This window comes from Heliangelus exortis, chromosome 2, assembly GCF_036169615.1.
Source record: "Heliangelus exortis chromosome 2, bHelExo1.hap1, whole genome shotgun sequence".
In the NCBI taxonomy this organism is placed as follows: Eukaryota; Metazoa; Chordata; class Aves; order Apodiformes; family Trochilidae; genus Heliangelus; species Heliangelus exortis.
The window spans coordinates 14,106,715-14,129,568 of record NC_092423.1 but is presented as its reverse complement, the minus strand read 5'-3'; the positions used below and the strand labels follow the sequence as shown (position 1 = coordinate 14,129,568).

At 34.6% G+C, this 22,854-nt stretch overlaps 1 protein-coding gene across 3 annotated transcripts in view; it reads right to left on the bottom strand.

Moving 5' to 3' along the window:
• CUL2 (cullin 2) overlaps nucleotides 1-22,854 on the bottom strand; it is a 43,022-nt gene that overhangs the window by 6,147 nt on the left and 14,021 nt on the right. For 2 of the 3 annotated variants that reach the window (XM_071734817.1, XM_071734816.1), the window contains exons 5-18: nucleotides 22,191-22,296; nucleotides 18,967-19,049; nucleotides 12,754-12,850; nucleotides 12,552-12,662; nucleotides 11,233-11,395; nucleotides 10,014-10,138; nucleotides 8,314-8,421; nucleotides 6,165-6,224; nucleotides 5,661-5,789; nucleotides 5,471-5,557; nucleotides 4,804-4,956; nucleotides 4,331-4,408; nucleotides 1,925-1,991; nucleotides 578-780 (exon numbers count right to left, since the gene is read on the bottom strand). In XM_071734817.1, coding sequence (XP_071590918.1) covers nucleotides 578-780; nucleotides 1,925-1,991; nucleotides 4,331-4,408; nucleotides 4,804-4,956; nucleotides 5,471-5,557; nucleotides 5,661-5,789; nucleotides 6,165-6,224; nucleotides 8,314-8,421; nucleotides 10,014-10,138; nucleotides 11,233-11,395; nucleotides 12,552-12,662; nucleotides 12,754-12,850; nucleotides 18,967-19,049; nucleotides 22,191-22,296 — 1,570 coding nt within the window. Of the gene's footprint in view, nucleotides 1-577; nucleotides 781-1,924; nucleotides 1,992-4,330; nucleotides 4,409-4,803; nucleotides 4,957-5,470; nucleotides 5,558-5,660; nucleotides 5,790-6,164; nucleotides 6,225-8,313; nucleotides 8,422-10,013; nucleotides 10,139-11,232; nucleotides 11,396-12,551; nucleotides 12,663-12,753; nucleotides 12,851-16,118; nucleotides 16,206-18,966; nucleotides 19,050-22,190; nucleotides 22,297-22,854 lie in introns of all 3 variants that reach the window. The other variant, XM_071734815.1, reaches the window with a different exon arrangement.

The window sequence follows — 22,854 nt, the reverse complement described above, 5'->3', positions numbered from 1 at the left end:
ATTTCTAGCTATTGGAATCATGTCCTATGCTTCAGCCAAGCACAACAGATCATCCTTGTGATCTCACTTTCCATTTTCTAATATTCTCCTAGTTAAGAAAAAAAAAAAAAGCCTCTTCTTCCTCTTCCTGGAATCTGTCAGCACAGAAAATCTCTGCAGCTGCTGCTACTTTCAGTCTCTTAATCTCATACAGGTTTCTCTGGTTTTCTAGATGGGTTCCTTCTCATGATCCAGTACAACTTTGAAAGTAGTGTATTTAAAGAGTATTCCCCTTCAACAGCAGTGAGTCTAAAGCTGTATGGATAAAATGCAATAGAAAAAACTAACAGTCCCAGCATTATTACCTTTTCAGCATACCATACTGCTATGGGCATAGAGCCTGTGTGACACAGTCTACTTCCTCCTGCCTCTTTCCTTATAAATACAGATTTATAATTTTCCAAAAGGGTCAATACTACATACTACAGTTTAGGATAAAAAAGCAAATAGTAGATTCTCCTATATTAAAAAAGTCCTCAACAAATATTAGAATCACAAGACGGAAAACATGAAACTTTTTTACATGATTACTGCCTACCTTATCTGAGTCATGATTGATCATTTTGACATCAAGTAAGGATTTGATGGTTTTTGTCAGTTCCTTGTCATTCATTTGTGTACTATCCTGAAGCTCCTTGTAACTGACAGTTTCACTGTTGTTGAAGGCAAGCAACACTGCCATTTGGTATGTTGTGACCATGGCTACATAAGGTTTGCACAAATAATTCATTTTAACTTCACCTGTAATGATACAAGTAGTATTTTATGAGCTGATGGAATCTGTTGAAAAGCCATCTGAAGCCTAACTATGAGAGCTCTCATAGATTTCCAGACATTCAGTTCACACTTAAGGATGCATTTAAGGATGCACACTTGGAATGGGAAGGTAAAAACTGATGTGAATTCACACATATAGAATGTGTTCTGCAACAAAAACCCCTCTGATTAACCAGAAACAGAGTAGTGTTTTCCAGAAAGGAGAAACCTATGGTGTTGAATTTGAATAATGCAATATAATTTATAGTCATAAAAAAGGGAAATTCCAAATAGCCTTAATGCATTGCAATGCAGGAACTTCAATTAGCAGTAGCTTACATAGAACAGTGATTACAGGAAAGTTATTCCAAAGAAACATTTACAAACGAAATAAAAATCTTGCTCATTACATTTTTCACGGTATCCTTATGTTCTTTAAATACCCCTAAAGGTAAAAAAAAAAAAGCAAGCACTGAACATATATACCTGAAATCAGATTTAGATTTTATCTGAGATGTTGAGTGTGAGTTAACTGAAGCCTTCTATTATCAGAATTAAATTCTGCTACATTATATTGTTAGAGTTTTCACTCCCATGTAATATGCAGTGGTACTGAGTCATTAGAGTCTGATACTGAAAGCACGTGAAATAAACTACAATTGACTGATACTTACTGAACTGAACAATAATTTTATCTATCTCTTCCAAGATGTTTTTTAACATATATTCTACATAGTAAATATAAACATAAGTGTATACGTGTGTATTTACTTAGATACTTACATATCTGAGTAAAAAAGTATAATATGTAGTCTTAAAATTATTCAGGACATATGATATTACAAAAACAATTCCAGGGTGATTGTTTTTAAGCCAGTAGTTCCACAGTGCCATTTTCTAGTTAAGAACACACAACTCAAGTTTTACTTGGATTTAATAAATCACATATAACATATGCAAGTTTACAAAACAAACTGCTGAAACACTAAGCAGCAAATATTAATTTATAAGTTGACTTTATATGGAACATACTTTTCCAACTTCAAAGTCTGTTGCCATTTGAAAAGGACTTTTAACAAATAATTGTTAGTGGTATAGAGGATAAGTTTAGCAGAGCATTTAGTTTTACCTGTACAAAGATAATGTAACCATGTTAGCTTCCTCCCACTAAAATGCTGACTGTAAAATAATTCAAACTGCAAAACAAAATAAAATTCCATTAGTCACACATATAACTGGTGATTACTGGTTTTATGTTCACCATATTTCATGCAGATATTGCAGATCAGTTAATGGAACAATTTTCCTTTAGAGGATGTGTGATGACTGAGCATCAGTTGTTTACTAAGCTACTTGGACATATCACTTGATGACTAAATAAAACAGATTTTTGAAACATTCATACTCTCAAAGCATAAAATACAATACTTAAACAGTGTTCAAGAAAATATCAACTCCATTGAATTTAAAAGAATTTCTAGGAGGTTTTAGCTCTCAATCTTTAGAGGCTTTTTTATTCTGTTCCTTCACATTCCACATACGTGTATCTGCATTTTTTCATCTTGGTTGAATCGTTCTATGTTCCATTGCTTTGATATCCTATTAAAAATCAATTCATAAAATCCATTTTACTAATATTTTTTTAACATCCTTCAAAAAGCAAACTTTTAGGTAACAGGTATTTCCCAAAGTCAGCTACACACAGACTTTCATGATGAATCTCATCTTATACTCCTGAACATATTTTTATGTTCAGGTTGAAAGAGGGCACAGTTTTTGCCACCTTCCTATTTGGGTTTCAGGCAAGACACAACTAGGCAGCTTGCAAACATCTCAGAATAAAAAGTGACTGCAAATCCCTGAATTTCTTTCGAAATCTGCCCAAGACCCATTTTCACAAAACCCCACACATTTATAGATTCAGGAAGTAACATCAGTGTGCTGACATGGAAATTTGAAGCATCCTATCAAAATGAGAATTTAAAAAAATCTTATATGCAAAACTAGCAATAGCAATAATGCTAATTCCATCCTTATTTCAAAGCTATATTTATGTACATTTAAATGACATTTTCACCAACAGTGAAGAGGAAAGGGAGGAGCTGTGATAAGAAAAAAAAGAGACCAGCAAAATCATCTTATTCTCATATTATATATAATCCACCGATCCTCCATTCCTGGAAACTAGCAAGTACACTCCTGGAAACTTGTAGAGAATAAACAGAGAGTAAGAAAAAGTCTTAGGAAACAAAAGAAGCAGTAGATTTTCAAGAACAATTAAAGATATTCCGGACTGTTTTAAAAAACCTTTAGAGGACATGGCTTCCAGCTTACTTATTCTGTGGGCTAAAACGATGAAGAAAAGTTACTCTGACAGGAAGAAAAATCATAAATTCTCTAAAGACTAAAGTGGAATTTTTACACCAAGGCTTGTAAAAATCAGATTTTATTTAATTTATTAAAAAGCTCCTTTACCTCAGATATCTGTCATAATAATTTAGATCAGATAGCAATTTAGGGTATAAAAACTGCTCAAAAAATCTAGTATGTCCAATATTGTGACATTTTTATCATCTAAAATGTACTTCACCATGCAACAGATATTAGTAAGGTGTATTTAAGCATATTTATTGCCTAAAATGTACTTCACTAAAAAACCTACATGTATTCTGTATTTTAACAAAAAATTTTGTACAGGTAACATTTAGAACACAATAATATAATCAAAAATAATAAAATATTCCACCTCTAAAGAGAGCAGAAATAATCACACACAATGAGAATATTTGGCGTACGTAAGACCTTTACTGCTTTGAGAATTTGCAAAATGAGCTTTAAAGGTTGCCTGAAGCTTGATTCTGAATGGCTCTTAAGAAATATGGGACAAGAAATCTGTGTCTGCATTTTCATCTGCTATTACACAGAATCACAGAAACACAGAATCACCCAGAAAGGACCATCTGAGATCCTCAAGTCCAACCCTTAATCCACTACCACTGTGGCTACCAGACCATGGCACTGAGTGCCACATTCAGTCTCTTTTTAAAAACCTCCAGGGACAGAAAATCCACCATCTCCCTGGGCAGCCCATTCCAATGTCTGATCACCCTCTTTGTAAAGAAGTTTTTCCTAATATCTAACCTAGACCTCCCCTGGCAGAACTTAAGTCCATGCCCTCTTGTCTTACTGGTAGCTACAATCTGTTAAGATTGAACACTAGAAGCAAGTTTTCTTTTATCTACATACAAGTAATTGGTTTTAAAGCTAACAGTCAACTCAGTTAATCAGATTGTATTTATCAGTATCTCCCTCATCAATCATGAAGAAGAGAGATGTGAAAAAGAAAAGGTATGCAAATACATTTATCAATTCAGTATGTCATTTGGGTGACCTTTCCAAATTTTATATGGAAAAATTATAGCCATGATTTCCAAACAAAACAAACAGCTCAGGTCTTTCTGTTTCAGTGATCATCTTTTGTGTGGAGTTATTTTACATTTTCCACATTTTTACAAGAAGCTTCCTACTAACCTACCATCTGTACACTTTTTTCCAGTTCCTGAGGAATTGCAAATGTAGAGGAAGGAGCCTGAGTTAGAGGCCATGCACCAGCCTAAAAATATCAAGAAAAAGAAAAGCATTAACATATTCATACAATAGGTACATTAAAATCCCCCACCCTATGAAATAGATCTATAGTGTATATTATGTCATAAGAGATTCAATTTGGACTAGAACTTTTACTGCTCATTTTTTGCTACTCTTTATGCATGCCACACTGAAGTGTTACTTCAAGACATAAACACGAGGCATTTTACATCACTATTGTTCAATATGCTAGTGGGTTAATTTTAAAGAGAAAAACAAGGAAAATAAACTGTTCCATAATCATCACAATGTGCCAGTTTCCATATAAAAAGTATTCAGAGTTAGAAAAATTGTTCATTTGTTACTACAACATAAAAATTAAGTACAAACAGTTCAATAGTAATAAATATACATTAGTACCTGTAGAACATATATCTGAAAACTAATTCCCAAATCTATAATTGTGTCCTGGTTTTTGATAAAGTTGTTGAATTTATTATTGAGATCAGCACTAACACTCATGTCCGTGTACATTCGATGGAGCTTGCTGGTAAATTCGTAACCACAGGCTTGCTGTGAAGAAATATTGTAACAGGTTTCAAGGTGAAAACAGTACTTATTAAATAAATTCTGCACATTCCCCACATTCCCCGCTAAAATATGAAAATTTTGTCAGCAGGAGTGTTGCTATAATATTTACACAGAACACTAGATACAACAGGAAACAAACAGTATTAAATAAAATTATCAGATTTACTTCAGCTCACTTTCTATAAACTGATATGAATTATATTGTTTTATAAAATTGAAAAATGGAGCTAGCTTATGAAAGTCTCTGATACTTTTATAATGTAAATATGAATTATAAACACAATAAAACTACACAAAATCTCATTAAAATCTCAAATGCCTAAGTAACATTTAGCCATACATCTGTCAAAGACTACCAAGAAACTGGTTCTTCCTTTCAGCTACTGGAAACGGGTTCTACTGATCGCTAAGTTATCTCTGGCACCCCCTGCTGCATTCTCTCACCATTACATACTCCTATGTTTGTTTATTCAGCATTAGAAGAATCTCACATTACCTTTAGTTTATTAATCATGGCTTCTTCGGAATCCATAGACATAGACAAACCATGAATTAATCTTTTTGCCAACATTCTGGCATAGAACTGCATAAAAAAATCAGATATGAGGATTTTTAAATGCATAAACACATTATCCAAGCATACTTTAAATGCAAAATTTTAACATGTATTTAATATTAAGAGTTACCTTTTGGAATACATCTTTGTCATCAATGTATTTGAAAACAGTAATGAAACTTGTGAGTTTGTCTTCTACTTCATTCTCAGTCATTCCTTTTGCTGATTTCTTCAACAAGTTGTCACAGTACTTGGCCAGCTCAAGTTAAAAAGAAAAAACAAACCCAAACCTACTTGTCAAGCTGGAGAACAAATGTACACCAAGGTATTCCAAACTTCTACACAAAAGTTGAAGCATGCAATAAGCCACATGTTCTATTACCAGGGTTATATTCATAGGTAAACAATACATACTACATCCAAAGAAACCACCAATTCTGTAAGTAAAATTACAACTGCACCAATTTTGCACACCTACAAAATGTGTGTGCAGGTAAAATTATTTATTACTACTGAATACACACCTGAGGCTAGCTTAGTGCATGGATATATTCATGTGATGGACCCTATGACAATAAATGTGATAGTTATAAAAAAAGTATTGTTATTTTTTACAATAACATTTATCACTTACCAACTCAGGTGCTTTGCAGATTGACTTGGGCTCCCTATAGTTAACTACTGATGTCAATGCCTATATAGGAACATAGAGCAAAGAGAAAAAATATGAATTACTTAAAACTTTTCTTTTATTAAATTTGGAGAAATAAAAGATGTTCAGGACAAAAACCATCTGAGACCTTATAAAACTGGACAGAACAGAAGGGGATCAGAAAAGAAACAATAACATTTCTGAATTACTGCTCTGTGAGAATTTGAGTTGAACATTCTTAAGCAGAGATTTTTTAAAAGACTGGAAGGGTAGAGGAAGACAGGTTAATTGCAGAAAGCAGAAGAACAAAATAAGTTCTGATTAGAAACTTAAATGTAAAATATATAGATTCTGGTACAGAGCAAGAAAGGAAGCAGATTCTAGCAGCAGCACACTAACAACAGCTTACAGCAACAGTATCTTGAGCTGAAAAACACACACAGTGCACTCAAAGTAATAAGGAAGGAAAGACCTCAGGTTGGTGGATTTTGTGACAGACTACAGAGGAGGAAAAAAAGTATTGTTGAAAGTGGAAATTCAAAGCAATACAGCACAAAAACTATGGAAGTGGGAAGAAAACCTCACCACGAGAAAAAGGAAAAGGAAGGATATGATAGCAGTTTAAAACTGGATATTGTAAACAAATATATCAGAATCATCAAGACTAGACATATTTATATTAATGTTTTAAACTAATATGGAACAAAAGAATTATATGACCATAGTTCCTAGTAATTATAGTTCCTCCTATGGAAGGAAAACATTATTATTATTATTATTATTATTATTAAGAACTGACAAGGCTTTTGTACAACGCCTTGACTTTTTAATATTTGATGATAGGTCCCTGGAATCTCTGTGAGAAAGGAATGAATCACTTGACAAGAAATATGAAACTCTTTGAAGCTTAAAGAGCTCTTCTACAGTAATACTGGAGGCAACAAAAGCAGTTTTGATATCCACCATGAGAAATTGACAGCAGATTAAGTTTTTTAATATTTATTGCTATAAAGATAGCTGAAGTGAAAAACTGATGTGTTTAAAGAAAAAGCACATTGCCTATGTGCCAGCAAATGTATATGTCAATCTCATTTTACTCCACCTTCTGGTACATGAGATTAAATGCAACTGAGTGACTATTATTCATATTAGTACTTTCATTTTAGTTATTTTCATTACTATATATCTTTCCAGATTAACTTTGGCTGAAAATTATCAGAGTTATGAGCCTAACTACAAACTGCAATTACTGCAAACACCACAAAAAAGCAATGAAATAAATGCATACATCCTATGACAGTAAATTATAGATAGGAAAGTAGTGAGTACACTCTCTAGGAAAAAGATACAAAGATATATGGGAAAGAGGGGGAAATTAAGAAATGGATTAGATAAAATGTACTTTTTTTTCAGAAGGTGTTTCTCCCTCAAGAGCCCAGGCATGTTTTGCAGATTTTAGTAATAATAACAACAACAACAACAACAACAATAAAGTTTGTGCTAATTTTGTTGTTGTCAATAATAACAACAACAAAGTAGAACTGTTACCTTAAATATCTTCATGGATATGCAATTAAAGGACAAAGAGCAACAATTCTCTTTACCTAAACATAATTATTTAACTTCAAGTGTAGTTCTCTCCTGGAAACATTTAGCTGTTTAGAGTCATCAAAGTAAAATAATTTTCCAGATATTCTTTGTAATCAACTTGAAAAATCTAAAGGAAGCTTCTACTTTAGTCATAGTATCAGCATTCAGAGTTTAAACATTATAGCAGCAAGCAAAGTCAGGTTCAAAGGCATGTCAGAGTTACCAAACTACCCAAAAAGCCACAGTTTGTCTACTTACTATCTGGACTTAAATTTAAACTAAATAGGCCAGATCTATTTTTGTCTTTTTACTTAAAATGAAAAGGTCCCTGTTAAAAAAAAAAAAAAAAAAAAAAAAAAAAAAGTATTTAATATAGTTCACTTTGTACATATGTTTTCCCCAACACTGGATTGTCATTTGTTCCACTGCATATCTAAACTAGAAAAACTGCTTAGAAAAACTGGTAGAGAAAAACTCTACCTTTGAACATGTGGTGAGCCTGAAACAGTCCAGAACATTTTACTTCATCAGTAAACGTTACCTTGTCAAGGGCACTCATAAAGTGTTGATCACCATTCAAAACAGTGTTGATGAGTTGAACAAATTTACTATGTACTTCCAAAACTGACTCCACAAACTGAGTTGGCATCTAAAAAGGTAGATAGAAAGAAAGCTATTAAGAAAATTAGTATTACCCACATACAAACACATCTACATTAGTTGTACATTTTCTCCTACTTATTCTTTTTTATAAAAGTTAAAATCATAGTATTTGAAAGGGTTAATTCTGCATTATTGTATACTTATTCTACTGTGCTTAAGCACATTTTGGAAATAAAAAGTCTGTGACTACATTTACAGTTCTGCTACCAAATACAGATTTGAGTCTATACTGCTCCCACGTTGCCTAATCTTTTCCATCATTCTATAGAACACTTTATTAGCCCTTTTATCATTAATGATAACAAGTACAGCAATCAAGCCAAACAGCTACTGAAACAATTTACTATTTGATGCTAATTCACACTGGTTTCAGAAGCAGAAAATCCAGATGAACCCTCTGAATTTTCCTAAGTAGGACAGTTACTGATCCAATTGAGTGTGCAGCATTTCAGCATAACATTTTGTACAGAAATGGCTAACATGAGAGAAGTCCCTGTGCAGGCAGGCTGGCAGACAGCAATGCAAGAGTGTGCAACACACTTGCTGCATTACATGACTCTCCTAGTGCATCCTAAGGTCACACATTAAAAATGTTTTGATGACACATTCTTAATCCACACAGTGGCACAAGCACTTCTAATTTTTAGTTTATCTACATAAAGTTGTTAATTTTCATCACCCTCTTAGGTCTGCATTCATTTCCCTGTGTAGACAATGCTAGTTTGAAAGAATAACCTCAGTAAACTTACAAATAATTTGAAAGTAAACTATTTTACTAAAGACTTCAGCCCATTCTCATTATGTACACAGGAGTTACAGAAGAGTAAGCACTCCTGTTAAGTCACTTTTGTTGAATTTACAAAAGGTCATATTTATGTATTATTATAGACAAAAACAGTGCTTGGCTAAAGTCACCAGCCTAGAGTGAGCACAGATATAGACAGCAAGATGTATACATGTACAAATATAATGCCAAATTAAAACTTGCTTGTTTGTGTCTGAAGAGCCATGGAAGAGGAACAAAAATTGAAATGATTAATTTCAATACATATGAACTGAAAAAAATTTGACACACTTTAGTAAAATAATTAAGCTACAGTAGTTTCAGACATTACATTAAAATAGGAGACTACAAAGCTATTAGAATAAAACGCTATACTGAAATCAGGACAAGATGTCAAGTCTTTACAAATAACATATAATTAAACTAAATGTAATCACTGATTCCCAACGTACCAGAACAGCAAATGCCACTGACTTTCAGGATTCATTGAAATTCAGGATAAAAATGCATACATGGAACAAAAGGACCAACTTGCCATGACAGCATTAAACAAACAACAGTGAGAAATATCTAGCTGTAGCTGTTTCTGGTTAGATCACAACAATCAACTCTGAGGATAGATACGTGCTGCACAGGTAAGTGTGCAGATTAGAAGCTACAATTTATCCAAAATATTCCAAACCCATTTCTTTTAGACAAAATTTTAAAAACCAGAATGACTAAAAAGAAAAGTGTGAACATTTCATCAGGAATATTAATCAAATAGGTAATTTCAGCTGCCTGAAGTAACTCACATTTTCCTGAGAAAGATTGCTGGTTGCTCTAAGGCCCTCATCATGGATATGGTTTTGTAGTTCCTGAATCATATGAGGTAAACCACTTGACACAGCACGAAGTAGAGTATACATATTTGCCATGTCTGTAACAGAGATATTTATAGAATATGATTAGAAACACTAAAAACAAACAATTTAGTTTCACAATTTCATACAGAACTTTTCAAAGACTGAAACAAGACCAAATGTTCCAAAAAAAAAAAATAAAATTAACATACACCAGATCACTGACAAAAGAAAAAAACCCAAGAGTAGGGCTAATACTGTTTTTCACTGAGTGCTGTATTTCTGACTACCTCACTATTCCAATACAACTTACTTAGGAGAGACTGCAAGAAGAGAGGTGGGCTACTATGGAAAAGTATTATGCTGGTTTCTTTTAATTCTTGGCCTCCCTGTATCTCCCTTAGCAGCAGCTGACTAAAATCAGTTTAAGTATCTTCTTGATCTTTTGTTTTCCTCCAGCAGTGGCTTGAGGTTTTTCTCAGGTTAGAAAAGCCATAAATAGGCAACTGGCATTATTATGACTTTTTTTTTTTTTTTAATCCTACTACTGAATACAGTTTGAGTTTCACTGTGAAAAATAATTTGTTTCACATAATAGCAACCATCTTTCCTGCAAGATTAAGCATTCTTTCAAGGCTAAGAGGCATGTAGTCTTCAGGAAGCATAATTTTTTCAGTCAGGCAGGGAATATAACTATTAAGAGCATCTGCTTCTGTAAAATGGTTTTAGGAAAAGAGGTCACAAAAGATTCAGGAAAACAGTAAGTGGCTATGAAAAGAAGCCAAGTATTTTATAATCCTGACCTGTCAAATGATGATGAAGAAATCTGTAAAGACAGAGCCATTGGTTTACAAATAAAAACACAAGCATAAAAATTATAATTTCTACAGGACACAGGACTTCAGTGTGTTTTTAAGATAAGACAAGGAAAGACAGAATATTGTTCAAAAGAGTTGTTAATAGTAAAAAGAAGGCTTTGACTATATATTTGGAACTACATGCTAAAAGAAAAAAATGTCATTCAGGGTCTAATTGGGCTTTCTAAATAAATTAAATATGTTAGTTAAAAATACTTAAGCATACAGAAGGTTATTGAATAAAGACAGGAGAATGCAATGCAACTGAGTAAAGCAAAAACCACTACATGCTTTTTGTGACCATTGAGACTTACCACTTCTTTTCTCTTGTCTGATAATATTGTGACATTCTGCATGTAGAAACTGCAAGTGATCAGCTACCATCCTCTGTTGGCATTCATGAATCACTTTGACATATGAGCTGGGATGCAAGTATTTCCGACACCGCATTTCTTCATCTTTTAATCTACCTAAAACCTACAGACAAGGTTTTAAACTGAGAACTGGTGAAATACTAACAACCAATATAGAACCATGAACGTACAACAGAACATGCATGTTGAATGAGAAACATGAATAGATAGAAGTTTAATAAGAACTTGTCTTAGATGATGAAAAACTAAATTTGCTCTTTTGAAGCAGCTGAATATTGAATTAACGTCATCTTCTGAGTATTGACTAGACTCAGTCACTACTAGATGTCAAATATTACTCAACAGTTCTCAAAATTTCTTTTTTCCTTCAACTTTGTGACCAGTCTTCCCCAATTTCTCCTACCAGTTATTTCTTCTGAGAAAGTTTTATCACAAAACCTAATAATAATGTAAAAATCACTTTTCCGTTGCAAATCCATCTGCTTGTATGTAAACATCTGCTCAAAAGGCATAGGTATACATCTGATTTGCTAGTGAAACACCTCTTTGTAACTTCAGTGAAGAGAATAGGCATCATAAATAACTAATATGAATGGTGGCACAAAACTACTTATATCCAGTGGATATGGGGACAGACTAGGAAAAGCAGTGCAACTCCAGACTGCTAATAATAGACAAAATTAATCTGCGTATCTTTTGGTTTAACTGAAGTCTTAGCCTGTACCTGAATTTAACCTCAGGTGTGCAACCATAAGCTTATGCTCCTTAAAGTTAAAAGCAATCTCATAATCTTCTTGATTCTTCTGTCTTCATGCGGACAGCAAGGCACCGATGACTGACTCCTCATCTTGCATTAACCTTTGTTTCCTCAAGCAAAGCTTACGAATTACCAGTAATTTAAACACAGCCTGACTTCATGCACCACAAAGCAAAACAAAATACACCTCTGAGTATGTAATCGAAATTTTTAATAATGCTTTGTAACAATTCTGACATATACTCTTCTCTAATCCTTATATTGCCTTTTTAATGTGATCAATTTGCCATTTATTATGAAATATCTTGAAGCTGACAGCCCAAGCACAGGCAAGTTTTGTAGTTCATATTCAGATTAACCATATCATCAAAAAACATAGTTTAAGCTGTATATAAGCACACAAGAAAGAACAACTATGGAAACTGAACAGAAAAACATTCACCATCAGTAAATTGATAGTATTAGATTTCAGTTATTTTGTGAGTACAGAAGAATCTCTTACCTTCTCCATGTACTGTGAGCAATTTGACTCTTGCAATAAATTTGATGCTTCTTGTTTATAATACTCCCCTGTTTCATTCAGAAAAGGACACTCAAAAATTTCCTGATAAAACTAAAAGGGAGAATTTTTTTAAAAGGACAAATAACACATTAACTAGAATCACATTCACAATTAAAAACATCAATCAGAAATTTATATATACCTTTAGGGGGAACTTTTTCTTATACTGTTCAACATGAACAAAGGAGTTAATAACCCCATGGATTACTTTCTGGTTTGGGTCTTCTCCACAGCGATCACTGAAACAGGCAAAGCAAATGTTCATGAGAATGTAGGTATCTAGTGTAACTCATCTGCTAACCAAATAAAATAACATTGGATGAAAACATTTTTCCAGCAAATTCTTCTGCTTAGATTGGCAAAACTGAAGATTAATCTTAAAATAAAAATACACTCTTCTTTCACACCTATACATTTAAATTGTTGAGATAGTAACTCATAAACTATTCAAAAGCATTTGCAGGTCATGAAATTTCCAAGTATTTGCTAAAGATGTAAGTATTCCAAATTACATACTCTAAGCAAGAACTTTAAAAGTTGAAGTAAATTCCATCTTGTTTCTGTAGCCTTCATCAAATAGACTACCTTCAAACTCCTGCCCTTAACAAAAAAAAATTTTTGCCAACATCACACCAAAAGGAACACTGTTTTGTTTTCTGAGTATCTGCTACTCAACATGCAGATACTGAGTGAAACAAATAATACACCTGGTACAGCATCACAATTTGTAATCATATATTGGAAAAGCAAAGCCCTATATTTTCCAATCAAGTTCTTAGCTTCAACTGAGCAAGCTCAAGTGGAGAAAATATTATCTTTACTTCCATTCAGTAGTAACAAGAGTAATTCTGACAAGTGTTTTGCATGCTAGAAACTAGTGTCTGCTCCTTTGCAAAGACTGGAAATATCAGACCCACAATCAGAGCAGCAAAAACTTTCTTAAAACATGAACTGTTATGAAAAAAGATCACCTTTCACATACACTTTACAAAGAAGTAAAAAATATTTCTTAATTCCTAAAGTGTTAAATAGGAATAAGTACAGTTGTATTTACACTTAGCATTAGCAGTTGTAATTCCAAAGGTTTTGCTTTCTTAAATACAGATGTATACAGAAAATAAAGACTTTTCAGATTGGACTGAAAAGACAAAATGAGTTTTCTGTTAGAAACCTTTATTGGTATGGGAAAGTGATTTACATCTGTGATAAAAAAATAAAGGGGGAAAAAAATAGCAAATAGACTTCAAATCCAGACATTTTCGTCTACTCATCTGGGCTGGGATAGGATGGGGGAGAAATAACTTAATTCATTTTAGTTTAGAATTGATAAAAAACTACAGAAGATGCACATGGACGAGAGAAGTTTGCCAGGACAGCCACACCAGCAGTCACCATGTTACACACACCATACCATATCCATATATTCACAACACTGTCAATTATATGTATGGCTGTCAAATACTAGTGTCCTAATATCTAAAAATGTAAGCTCACGATGGGTGGAAAGAACTAGCTCTCTAATAGGTAATGAGCAGTCACTGTATGAGTTACACAGCATGGCCACCTGGTGTAACTGAGCTGACCTAATGGGTAACTGCTCCAGCAGGGACAGCTTTCTGATCCTTAGGGATAGGAAGGTTTCCTCTGGTAGCTGAACCAATAGAATAAAACTGAGTTTGGGTACATATGTTGCATTCCTGCCAGCATCCCTCTGCTGGGTCTGGTTATACGATGGCAGAGACACATGCACATCACAGAAGTGTAACACCAGACCAGGGCTGGACCCAACTCCACCACAGGCTCAGGACCACAGTAATGGATGCATGCAGCCCATAAACACAGCACCATGGCATGGAGTGCAGGAAGCTACATAACTAAAAGACAAGCATATTACAAAAAAGGGTTCTACTAAGAGACACTCCAGTCCACCTCTAGCATGTGGGGTTCTGGACCTAGAAAGATACTGATGACTCAAACACAATAAGCATTACTGGAATTACAGATAAATTGCAGCTCCCCTCTGATGGGTCACAGGCCACCTCACAGACCTTATCCCCCCCAGATACAGGAGGAGAGGGACCAGCAAGTCAGGCCCAGGGGATGTGAAGGCCAGAGGAGGCAGATGCTCCATGTAAGAGCTGGAAGGGAGGAGACAGACTGTTGAAGCAGAGGTCATATGGCATAAAAGTGATAGACAAAAAGGAACACAACAGGGAACAGGCCTTGCCTGTATTTTGGACAGCTGCTAGTACACAAGTGAGAGAAAGAATCCACCTCTGAATACGGAGGTAGTGAATATGTGGTTGCCAATCAAATCACAAGATCTGAACAACTTCCAGGATTATGTAAACTTTCTTTTTTTTAATTAACAGAGGCCCACAATCCCCATTTTTCCCCTACACTCACAGAAATTTTAGTAGCTTAACAGAAGTTTCCTCAGTGGATGAGTTTTATAAGTTTACAGTAAAGTTGTCATAAAATTCACTGACAAAAGTATGTTACAAACTTCACCACGAGCCTATCTAAAAAGTATTTCCAAGATAACAAGCATATATCAGAAAATCATTCTCACCACTTTGGCAGCATGTGAGGTTTTTATTCACATAATTGGCATTTTCTTCCTAAGAATTTACAACACAAATGGCTAGTTTCAACAAAATTTGACAGACTTATCAGAAGTTACTTAAGTTTCAAGGATTATTTTAATGAAAATCGTAATAAAGAGTATCTGCCAAACTAAAATAACATATATCAGGGACTGCACCAAGGCAGAAGTCTATTAAGTGTATATTTCATCTTTAAGGTCCCTTCCAACCAAAACTACTGTTACATGTTTTTTTTCCGTTTTGGCAGTAGTCAGCAAACAATATGGCATCCAGCTAGAGAGCAGTAGCTGCAGTTTGAAGTATGGATGTCACAGGACAGCTTGGGAGGGTAGAAGGGAATTGATTACACTTGGTGGGGAATCTGAACAAAAAGATAAAGCCACAGAAACACAACTTCCACTAATTCTGCTGCTCATTTTTTTTGTTTGTTTGTTCTTTTTGTATTAACTTCATCTTCTTCTTGTAAGATTAGAGGCAACAGTGAAAATTTAACATGTATCATACAGCGTACTACTCTAGCCCTATAGAATATATGTAAAATTACAATAATAAAACACTGTACTCATTACATTAATCCACCATTCAATAGAAGTGCTCTGCTGTGTTAGACCAATGCCCATACTGAGACCAAATAACTACAGAATTCATTCTTCTAGCTATAAGAGCCTGTTTTGAACACTTGTGAAGTTATTAACTTTCCGTAACTTTCCTTTAAAACAAATGGTATAAATAATGTATCAGTTGAGACAGGAATAGAATTGGTTAGTTAGAAAATGTTAGTTATCTTTACTAGAGCAGCCTCTCCTGGTTAGTCTGTACTAATCACACTGTCATTTGAGATAGCACCTGAATAATTTCCAAATTATTTCTGTTTAAGAATTTCATAGATGAGTTTTCTCACAATTCGAGATCTTGACGGCTTCCTGTAGTGTTGAAACAAAAATGCCTAAGTTGATATTCAGCTTGCCTTGCTGGAGGAGTGCTTGGGCTAGAGGGAGGGGGAAGAAAGTGTGTTATATTCAGAACTCTGTATTAAGGAGTGCAGTCAGACAAGATAAGCTTAAGTGATTTAAGAATTCTCTGCTGTTCAAGGACTGTAATCCTGATCTCTTGCTCAGTTACAGGCCTCTGTACCTCTCTTGTATTGCTTTGGCACTCATCTAATTCTCTGTGGAACTGACTCATCACTCCAGTCAGAAGTATTAGTCAAGATGGTTTTCTGTCATATTAGTGCTTGATTTGATTAACTAAGGAGCTAGATGAGCATGAAATTCAGCACAAGAAAGGTAACAGAGCACAGCCTGCTCCTTTCTGGTATCAGCAAATTCAATCAAAACTACTGCTATACGTTTGGCCAATCTGCCAACCAGTTTGGCCATCTTGCTCAGCTGAATCAAGTTACCACTTTATTTTTTTTATTTCAGGTTACCACTATTATTTTTCATGTGCAAAAAGTTTATTAATTTTAATTTATTGCACAAATTTATAGCTTCTAAAAAGTAGATGTGCTCAAGATTTTAGTCAGAAGCCTTTTTTAAAATTCCATGTACATACATTGATAAACTGAAACCTGAAAGCAAAATTTGTGGCTCTGCTTCCCCTACCCTTTTCCAGTACAACAATAAACACACTTTTATATGCAACCAGTTGACTACAGTGTTGGTTATCAACTCCGTGTATCATTGTATATTATGCAAAATCTTCTGGTTGTAAGAAGTGCAACTGTCCCATCTATTTAATTCTGGAGTTTTTTGCAAAAAATGTTAATAAATTGAAGCATGCACACACTTAAGTACTACATGTGTAATAAAGAGGTTTCTAACTATATACATGTATTAGTAATTTTATTCAATTTTTTAGGTAATAATCCTGCCATGCATGGTCTTGCACCTCTGATAGATATAAGTTACTGATACACATTTCTTCAAAGACATTGTTTAATCCCAGAATTGCAGAACTCAGTGCTAAGACATTTTCCAGGTGTTTGCAGCAGTCTTTTAAATTGCCTCTTACAAACTGTATTGACCACTGAAATCACAGCAAAGAACAACAACAAGCCTGTAGTTACATGCAAAGGCCATCCTCAGAATGCCCATAGCAAGACCTACATTTCACCATACCAGAAAGAAGAGCTAAAGTTCTCTCATATAGATCATTACATAATAGTTAGATTACACAGTGACAAGAACAAACTTAATGAGTTTAGATCTATACTTTAAGACATAGAGTTGAATTAACTTCTTTGAAATCACAGCACAGAATCATTAAAAAAGGGGAAAAAATATACAAATGGACCCAATCACTAGAAACAATGACTTGAGTTTTATTTAACACTTTCCAAATGGTTTAACAACATATAATGTCAACTTTTTACAGTCTCAAGATCTAATGCCCCAGGAAGCCAGTGGCAATATGGATCTGAGTACCCTTGAGAGGTCTGCAGTCAGCCTTAAGGTAATACTATTATACATACTATTACTTTTAAGAGGCATCAGATGTCTGTATAGATTTCCACTCCCACGCACCCATGAGTGGAATACACAGATTGACTAGAACACAAGTCTTCAGTGTCACTATGCTTATTGTTAAGAAAGCAGATTTTTTTAGGGAATCTTCATTTAGTGAAATAAAATTGTTATGGTAAGTGTCTTCATAAAGTAGTGTTAGCACTGCTTACAAAGGAAATAAGGTTTGACAAATAAATACTTGTTGGCTTCAGAAATGCCATCTGAGATGGACATCATGTCAACTACTTAGTTGTCAAAAATCTAATTCAGGAAGCAAAAATAAAATTATAATATTAAAATCAGGTTTTTAATAAATACAGCTTTTTGTCTGACCAAGTGCATGTCCAAGGCACCTCAACCAGCCAGATCACCTCACTCTTAGTCTATGTACACTAGCATGGTCACCTGGGTCAGGCATGCAACAACTTAAAAAACCCAGCCATGAGGCAATTCCAAAGATACTCTGAACAGTAGCAAAAGTGTATAAACTGATTGAACTTACAACTACACGTGAAGCCTGCAGTACACATTTCAATATTTTTGTTTATTCATAAATAAAAAGATCTTTTGAGAGTTACATAGTATAAAAGATTTTAAATCTAAACTGAAAGTGCCCCAAGTCCTGTAACTACCATGGTCATTGTTTAAAAGTAACAAAGATATTCAGAAATAAAATATTAAACTCCCTCAAAGTATAAAAGTTAATTATTTTCATTTAATTCAAGTAAGGAACCAAAACTTTAAGTCAAGTCACTAATCTAAACAATAGAAACCCACAAGCTTAGTCTTCCTGGCAGATTAGCAAGAATTGTTCTGGGTCCCATGCAAAGCAACATAGCTTTTCTGGCTTCGACAAATCCTTGCATAATGTCCTGGTCCTTATATTTACTGACAGCACAGAAGCCATAAGGAGTCAGCATCAGGTGGAGGGCATCCTATGGGACCAGGAGAATTATCCTAACTACTCCCAAATCCTACTGATAAAAGGGTTCCTGAAAGAGAAAAGATCACTACCCTTGGGTTACAGTTCATTAATATTTTCTTTTCAGAGTATTTTTTATACGCATGCAAACCAAAAGTATATAGCTATAAGGAGAAAGTTTGATAGAATATCATCATTAGTAAGAAGCTACCTTCACAGTAAAAGCATAGAAGACTTAGGTCAAAGTCCCCAGACTTTTAAAAGTAAAAAGTGCAACACCCACCCACTGTGCAAAAATCAAAAAATAACAAAGCACTCACTTTTTTATTTCTCGGAGGAGCATCCGAATAAGGATGGCCTGTAGTGGCTCAATCATTAATTTTCTCCACATATCAAGAGCTAGCTGTCAGGACACAAAACAACTTTAGATCAATAAAAATAACAAAAAAGCCCAAACCAAACCCAAAGATGACAATTCCCCATCCAGGATTTTTAAAATTGAAATTGTTGCATATACTTTTCTTTCTCCCTTTTAAGTTATTTTGTTTGCCCTCCTCCTCTCCCCTACTTGCCAATATATTAATATATTTTTTAAATATTTTTTTCTTCTAGAACATCTGACTGGATTTGTATGAAGATCATAGAAATTTGGACACTGTAAGTGTCAGACATACTATTTCTAGTCAGGTAGTGTTTGAATGCATGCTTCCCAGCCTGCATGCTTCCAACACATCTAATAGGGCTGATTTTTTTTTTTTGTTCCACTCCACTGAGGATTATAAGGACCATAAGCAAACTGGTTACAAGGACATCTTCTGCATTTTTTAATATAAAAAACCCCATCTGCACAGTAATTGGTAAGTAACATATCTTCTTACCTGAAGTGACTGCATGTGTACAGACACCAGTATTTCTTAAAATGATAGCAAAATAAGCCTCAGCTGACAAAAAAAGAGTATCTCTTGGCCAATTTGCCAGAGGTCAAAGATACAAAACCCTTATATCCAACATACCAAGAACATCTCCAAAATAAGATGCATACAGCTAAAGCAAAGTCACTGGCAAGCCAATATTTGGCCTAAAAAGAATTTGTTATATTTGTGTTAAGCATAGGTCACCCCATTCATAACATATCATTAGAGGGGTCAGTCAGATAGAGTCGAGTGTCTCCTATTCTTGTGGGTGAAGCAATTGCTCTAAAAATATACCATCTTAAAAACCCTAACAACAATCATAAGTAGGAGTTTTTACACAGAAGGCAAAACCAGACCTAAGGCCAAAGAGGGATAATGTGAAGGTGAGGTGGATTACCTCAGGTAACTCTGTCCTGTAACGTAGTCTCTGAAATGTTGTCTTTAGCATGGTAGCTCTGACATATAATCTACAAATCTGAAATAGTTTCAAGTTGCCTGTTGGAATTTCAAATAAACTACAGACAGTCAAGGCCACGACTTGATCTACTAGGTCAAGAGACATTTTTCTTTTTGAAGAGAGGGACTGATGTTACTTCTCCACCTAGAATGACAATGCAGAACATGGAACTTTCCTCCATTTTCCAGAATCTGTTGTTCCAACAAGGGAAAAAAAAAAACAAACCCAGAAGGCACACTTCAACTACCTTCTGGCTCAGGGCTCCCACAGAGTCACTGAGAACTCAAAAGTCAGAAATTGGTAATAGGAGCTCAACTCAGAGAAGCAAGAAGCAGTATTTTTCATCATGCGTTCGTAACATACAGACAGAAAAAAACCTAACATCTCTTGCAAGCGCTGGCAGCTTAATTTCTCAACTGATCTCATCCTGTATTTTTCCTAGTCCAACCACTACTGAATGTCTGGAATACTTATTGGGATGATAATCTGAAGCCATGCCCATACACATCACATACAAACCTCTTGTCTCTTGTATGTACCTACTGCTCACACCCCAGAAGCAGGATGCACTTGTGTAGATCACTGGAAAGCTCCCAAAGTTTCATCAGCACAAACGAATGATGCTGAGACAAACTTCAGTGCACAGAGTGTACAGCTCTGCTTCTACAAGTACTGGGCATTACTTCTGTAACTTCACGCCAAGACTGAAGAGAACTATATATAAAATAAGCATGTTTGCTCTTAGCAAAAGGACTGATCATCTCCATCATCTAAGGAGAGATAAGTGATAATTCCTTCCATTCTAATGTAATGAACAACTGAAATAAGGACTTCTGTCAAAGTACCTGGTGCAATACAAAGAATAAATGATAGAATCCTAAACTGAAATCACAATGAAAAGGAAAATGCTTTCAAAACTAAAACTTGACAAACTTAGTGATTACAGTGTAGGTCAGGAAATGTGAACTATTTATACTTCTGGGGCAATGAAATTAACAAAAATAGTGATGCCATTTAATGCATTGAACTGCTTGAGTGAATGACTCAGGTCTCCATTCCTTTCCAGGGCAATGGAGTAACTGCTATAAATCTAATCCTGCAGCATTAATGAACAGAGATTAACTTTACTGCCTCAGGATCCAAAATTCTTTCACTACTGCAAATTACAAAGACAGTATTTGGTAAAGAGAAATTAAAGGAGTCTTGAAAAAGTGAGATAATAAAAAACTCATTAATAGCATTCAAAACATCATCATCCGAGTATCTTCATAACAAAAAAAGAAAAAGACTACAGCTGAAGAATCTTGACCCTCCTATAACCTGCCCAAATGATGAACTAGGGATATACCATCCTAGGAACAATTGCTGGGAAGCTTAAAGAAAAGTATGCATCTTTGTTCTACTTGTGATTCCATGAACATGAGGAAAACCAAATACTGAAAAAGGCTGAATTATCAGGTCTGTTGTTTGTTCTCTTTGGTAAACATAGGCTGAGGCAGAAAGCTATGTACAAAAATGGCCACTACCATCCTCTGGGTGATATCTCAGAATGGAGTAGCACACTGAAACAAGGGGAGAAGTTATTAGTATCACCCAGCCCTTAGAGCAAGCCAAGACCTATTCCCAGCCCCCAAAGCAGATAACTAAAAGTCATTCACACAGAGCTAATGACTCCCTCTGACAAGTATGGGAACAGACTCAACTAAATCTCAGTCTGAGGAAATAAGTAATAACACTTATGCCATGTTAAAGATACCACAAACAGTGCAGCAATAAGTACTTCCAAGCTCTGATAAACCTTTACAGGTTTACCACTGATTAGCAAGCCTTGGAGACAACAAAGATAGACAAGAAAAGAATTTCCTTTCCTGAACTGCCTTGACTTAAACTTTATAATGTTTCTGTGTGCTTTTTTAGCACAACCTGTCAGAGGATGAGCAATTTCAACTGTCAGTGCCATCTTCATCAGCTATGTAGCTGGGTCAGAAGGACAGAAGATGCTTCCTCATGTATCACTACCTAATCCTTACTCTTATCTAAAAGAAGCAGAGATCTTCTACTTTAAACAGTGAAATCAAACTAGAACAGTAATCACGCCCTCAGGTCAAGTTTTGACATTAAAACATAAATTTAAAAAAAGTTTATATCTGCTCCCACTTTCAGAGATACCTACCTCTCCTATTTCCATCAATGGTTCATTCATATCCACCCCTCCATAACCATACTGAAGATCAGCTTCAGTCAATTTGTTCTTCTTAATAAACTGTGTGTTGAGGTACCTATAGAAATAAAGATATTCTAATCAAAACTGGCCAAGTTAAGTTTTAACTTTTAAATAAATCTGGAATTATGCAATGTCTTCCACATCACAAATGTGGAACTCTTTAACCAATACCACTATCTCTAGGAAATTCTTGAAGTATAAATGACAATTTAAAATATTTTCTACCATATTAAAACAAAACAGTATTACTAACTGAGATATAAAACAGTAGCATGACATATCTTGGGTATTTTGGCATTTTTTGTATGTGCAATACACTTGTGTAAAAATCCAACATTTCAGCATACACCTCCATATTACTCATGCATGCATATGCACAATAAATGCTTGATTTGGCATAGCTGACTAGTATTACTGAGAATAGTTTGGGGTTTTTTAATAACAGAAACACATTCGTAAGTATATTTTAAAGTAAAATGTATTTTATTCTACATACAGTCTCTATTACTTTGCATTTCTCCAACATACAAAAATAGTGTTAATTTTTACCAGTTATGATCCCTTACTCAGCTCATAACTGGCAGACAGTTGCATTACAAACTTTAGAGATGAG